This window comes from Fulmarus glacialis, unplaced genomic scaffold, assembly GCF_000690835.1.
Source record: "Fulmarus glacialis isolate BGI_N327 unplaced genomic scaffold, ASM69083v1 scaffold12048, whole genome shotgun sequence".
In the NCBI taxonomy this organism is placed as follows: Eukaryota; Metazoa; Chordata; class Aves; order Procellariiformes; family Procellariidae; genus Fulmarus; species Fulmarus glacialis.
The window spans coordinates 961-6,111 of record NW_009227608.1 but is presented as its reverse complement, the minus strand read 5'-3'; the positions used below and the strand labels follow the sequence as shown (position 1 = coordinate 6,111).

Here is a 5,151-nt window from a genome sequence, read left to right as displayed (position 1 = left end):
GGTGGGGGGGGTTCTCCTGGCTTGGGTCGGCCCCTTTGGGTTAAATTTTAGCGATTTAGGGAGTCGAAAAGGAAGCGAAAGGTGCTGACGGAGGTGGCCCTGCTCGGGTCAGCGCGTTCTCCGCCTGGGGGTTAATTTTTGATGGGGTCAAACCAACGTTGATGGGGCCAAAGGGACACGTCGGCAGCGGGAGCAAGGGCCGGGGTGGGAGGAAGTCGGGGAAGGGGCATCATGGCGGCAGCCCCACGGGTTGCTGGGAGGGGGCTGGGGGTGGGATTTGGGAGGTCCTTGTCCTTCCGCTGCCTTCTCTGGGATTTGGGGGACGCTTCTCCCGGGACAAGGGGTTATTGGGTGTCGTCTTGTTGGAGGTGACCTCCGACATGGGGGTTCTTGGGCATCGTCTCGTTGGAGGTGACCTCAGGGACAAGGTTCTTGGGCGTTGTCCTATTGGAGGTCACATGGGGATCAAGGTTATGAGGTGTGATTGGAGGTGACCTCCAACATGGGGGTTCTTGAGGTCACCTCTCATTGGAGGTGACCTCAGGGACAAGGTTCTTAGGCGTTGTCCTATTGGAGGTCACTTGGGGGACAAGGTTATGAGGTGTGATTGAAGGTGACCTCCAACATGGGGGTTCTTGGGTGCCATCTTACTGGAGGTGACCTCGGGGACAAGGTTATGAGGTGTCATCTTATTGAAGGTGACCTCCAACATGTTCTTGGCTGTCATCTTATTGGTGGTGACCTCAGGGACAAGGTTATGAGGTGTCATCTTATTGAAGGTGACCTCCAACGTGGTGTTCTTGGGGCGTCACGTTATTGGTGGTGATCTCAGGGACAAGGTTGTGAAGTATCATTGGAGGTGACCTCCAACATGGAGGTTCTGAGGTGCCATCTTATAGATGGTGACCTCAGGGACAAGGTTGTGAGGTGCCATCTTATTGGTGGTGACCTCAGGGACAAGGTTATGAGGTGTCATCTTATTGAAGGTGACCTCCAACATGGTGTTCTTGGGTGTTATCTTATTGGAGGTGACCTCAGACATGGTTATTGGGTGTCATCTTATCGGAGGTGACCTTGGGTGGGCTCAGATAACACCCCAAGACGCCGTCCCCAGCAGAGCTGCTTTATTCCTCCGAGGACTTTCCCTGCCCCACACCGGGAGGTCACCAGCTGGTGAATTTGTACCCGCCCCCAAAATGAGGCTGCGGGGACCCGTGGGGGAGGGTGGTTGCTGGTGGCCGGGCGCAGGGTGCTGTCCTCCCCCACCCCATGGTCCTTCAGGCCTCCTTCTGTGGGGCCTTGTCCTGGGGCTGGAGGGGGATCTTCTCTTTGGGGTCATCCGTCTTCTTCCGTTTGGCCCTGGAGGGAGGAAGATGAGGAGGAGGAGGGTCTGTGGGGCGTGGCAGGGTGGGAAGCAGCCCAGCTTGCACCGTGGCCACCCACCTGTCCAGCCATTCAGCCACTCATATCACTCGTTCTTCTGCCAGCGCACCCATCCACTTGTCCCTCAACACATCTGTCTGTCCAGCCATCCAAAACCCCTCAACCGTCCATCTGTCCTTCATCCAGCCATCCATCCATCCTCCATCCATCCTCCATCCATCCATCCTCCATCCATCCATCCTCCATCCATCCATCCTCCAACTATCCATCCTCCAACTATCCATCCTCCAACCATCATCCATCCATCCTCCATCTATCCATCATCTGTTCATCCTCCAACCATCCATCCTCCAGCCATCCATCCTCCAACCATCATCCATCCATCATCATCCATCCATCATCCATCCATCCATCCTCCATCTATCCATCATCTGTTCATCCTCCAACCATCCATCCTCCAACCATCATCCATCCATCATCCATCCATCTATGCACCCATCCATCATCCATCATCCATCCATCTATTCATCCATCCATCATCCAACCATCACCCACCCAAAACCCCACCCCCTTTGTCTACCAACCTACCCCTCCATCCATCACCCTATCCATCCAGTTGTTCATCTCTCCGTCCACCCACAAAATCCAGGCATTCATCTACCGCTAGATCCACCCGTCCATCCCTCCACCCGTCCATCCCTCCACCAGTCCATCCCTCCACCCGTCCCTTTGGCCCTCCCTCCCCATGCCCACCTGCTCTCCACCTCCTCAATGGTGTCGGGCAGCGGCATGTTGAGGGTCTCCGGGAGGAAGCCGGCCGCCACGGCCGCCACCACGGGGGCCACCCCGTAGACCGCAGGGGGCAAGAAGGGGTAGTACTCATCCATCATCTTCACCAGCGGTGCCACGATGCCACCCACTCGGGCCATGGTGCTGCCAAAGCCCAGCCCGGTCTGCCTGCCGTGGCGGGGGGGTCAACATGGGACGGGGACCACCTTGGGGGTGTCATGGGTGGGTGATGAGGGACCTGCCCCCACGGTGGGGGTCGTGGGGAGGGGGTTTTACCTGATGGGAGTGGGGTAGAGCTCGGTGGTGTAGAGGAAGACGCAGTTGAAGGAGGCGGAGAGGCAACCCTTGCCGATGACGGCCAGCGCCGTGCGCACCGTCTGCAGCTCTGGGGCAGAGAGAGGGATGGGGTGGACTCTGCTTGGGGCAGGAGCCACCTCGGGGGTGGGGTGATGGTGGGAAGGAGAAAGAAGGGAGGAGGTAGGGATGGATTGAGGTAAGTGATTGGGTGGATGGATGGTTGGATGGAGACGTGGATGGATGGTTGGAGATGTGGATGGATTGAGGTAAGTGATTGGGTGGATGGATGGTTGGATGGAGACGTGGATGGATGGTTGGAGATGTGGATGGATGGAGACGTGGATGGATGGAGATGTGGATGGATGGTTGGAGACACGGATGGTGGGATGGATAGTTGGAGACACGGATGGTTGGATGGATAGTTGGAGACACGGATGATTGGTTGGAGACATGGATGGATGGAGGGATAGATGGCTGGAGATGTGGTTGGAGACATGGATGGATGGAAGGAGGGATGGATGGATGGTTGGAGACATGGATGGATGGTTGGAGACATGGATGGACGGTTGGAGACACGGATGGACGGATGGATGGATAAGTGGGTGATGAGATGGTGAGTCACCACCCTTGGCAATATTCAAAAGCCATCTGGACGTAGTTTTGGGTGACCAGCTCTAGGTGGCCCTGCTTGAGCAGGAGGGTTGGACCAGATGCCCTCCAGAGGTCCCTTCCAACCTCAACCATTCTGTGGGTAAGTGAGGGGGGTGGGTAGGTGGGTGGTGAGATGGATGGAGAGCTGGATGGATGGAGAGATGAGAGCATGGCCGGAGAGGGAGGGCGCTGCGTTGTTCAATGGGTGGAGAAGGGAGGGATGGGTGAAGAGCAAAGCAGAGTTGTGTGATGGACCGGTGGGGACATGGGTGGCTGGACAGAGCAGTGCAGAAGACCCCCATCACCCCATCGCACCCACCTGTGGAGACAAAGATGTTGGCAATGATGACCAGCCCTGCCAAGAAGAGGGCCACCATGAGTGAGACCCGCCGGCCGATGTAGCTCAGGGAGATGGTCACCACCACTTTGGCCGGGAAGTCAACGGCGCCGAAAATCACCTGGATGAGGTAAATGCTGACACCAAAGTTTTGCAGATCCATGGCCAGCCCATAGTAGGAGAAACTGATGGAGAACCTGGAGCAGGGCAGAGAGAGGCATGGACCTTCAGGTGGGTGTCCTCCCTGGGGTGTCACCATCGCATGGGACAGGGCAGGGATCTCAGATGGAGGAGAAGAGGGCTGCAGTACAGTTGGGTGGCTGGATTCAGTGATTGTCCATCTTGCTGTTCATCCATCCATACGTCCGACCAACTGTCCAACCATTCCATCCATCCGTCCGACCATCCGTCCAACCATCCATCCAACCATCCAACCATCCATCCAACCAGCCATCCATCCATCCATCCGTCCGACCATCCGTCCAACCATCCATCCAACCATCCAACCATCCATCCAACCAGCCATCCATCCATCCATCCAACCAACCATCCATCCATCCATCCAACCATCCATCCAACCATCCAACCAACCATCCAACCATCCATCCATCCATCCAACCATCCTTCTAACCATCCCTCCCTCTAACTCTCCACCCACCTCTCCATCCCTCCACCCATCCCTCCCTCCTCCTCCTCATCCCCACCAGAACTTCCCCAGCCCAGCCCCACCAGACGATGGAGAGGCAGAAGAAGATGTGGCGGATGACTGGGGTCCGGACCAGGTCGGAGATGGTGTAGGAGGACTTCAGACCAGCCAATTCCTCCTTCATGTTGGACCTCAGGATCTGGGAGAGGGAGAAACGGGAGAGGTTGGTGGGGGACAGGGGTGGGAAATCAGCCCCCCCCCCCCCCCCATGGGGCCACCATACCTCCACCGTGATCTTCTCTCCTTCCTCCTTCCTCTTGTTAATCCTGGCCACTCGCTGCAGGACCTTCACGGCCCTCTCGGCCTTCCCCGAGAGCACCAGCCAACGGGCGGACTCAGCCAACCACCTGCAGTCAGCGAGGGGGAAACTGAGGCACGGCGAGAGCCCCCGCATGGCCTTCCCCAAGGGACCCAAACACCCTACCAGGAGTAGAGGAGGAAGACGAAGAAGGGCAGAGAGACGGTGAGCTGGAGCCAGCGCCAGTGGGGGACAGCGTAGGCCTAGGATCTGGCCCAGGGTGTAGGCGAAGCCGGTGATGGCCACGGTGATGGCGCGGTAGGGCGTGGGGATCCACTCCACCACTGCAAGGGACCAGGGGGGACACGGCTGACTGGGTGTGTCCCCCCCCCTCGGTGACCCTCCTTGTGAATGTGGCCTCCCCATCATGTCCAGATGCATCCGCACCACAGGGCCCCATCCATGGCCATGGTGATGTCCCCATCAGTGACCGCTGGGATGTCCCCATCAGCAGCCATAGGGACGTCTCCATCTGTAGAGAGGGGGATGTCCCCAACCATGGCCGTTGGGGACATCCGCATCCATGGCCATGGCGATGTCCCTCTCCATGGCCATGGTGATATCCCCATCCATGGCCATGGTGATGTTCCCATCCAATGGCCATGATGATGTCCCCACCCATGGCCATTGGAACATCCATGGCCATTGGGTCACCCCCCCTTCACAGCCATGCCGATTGTCCCCACCCGG

At 57.9% G+C, this 5,151-nt stretch overlaps 1 protein-coding gene across 1 annotated transcript in view; it reads right to left on the bottom strand.

Annotated features, from left to right (window-relative positions):
- Nucleotides 1-1,277: 1,277 nt before the first annotated feature.
- The window catches only part of LOC104080721 (solute carrier family 22 member 6-A-like), a 4,621-nt gene continuing 747 nt past the window's right edge, over nt 1,278-5,151 (bottom strand). Inside the window, 8 exon segments of the mRNA XM_009583211.1 lie at nt 1,278-1,359; nt 2,089-2,340; nt 2,449-2,557; nt 3,440-3,654; nt 4,187-4,302; nt 4,387-4,510; nt 4,588-4,665; nt 4,667-4,745. Of these exon segments, the coding sequence (XP_009581506.1) occupies nt 1,278-1,359; nt 2,089-2,340; nt 2,449-2,557; nt 3,440-3,654; nt 4,187-4,302; nt 4,387-4,510; nt 4,588-4,665; nt 4,667-4,745 (1,055 nt within the window).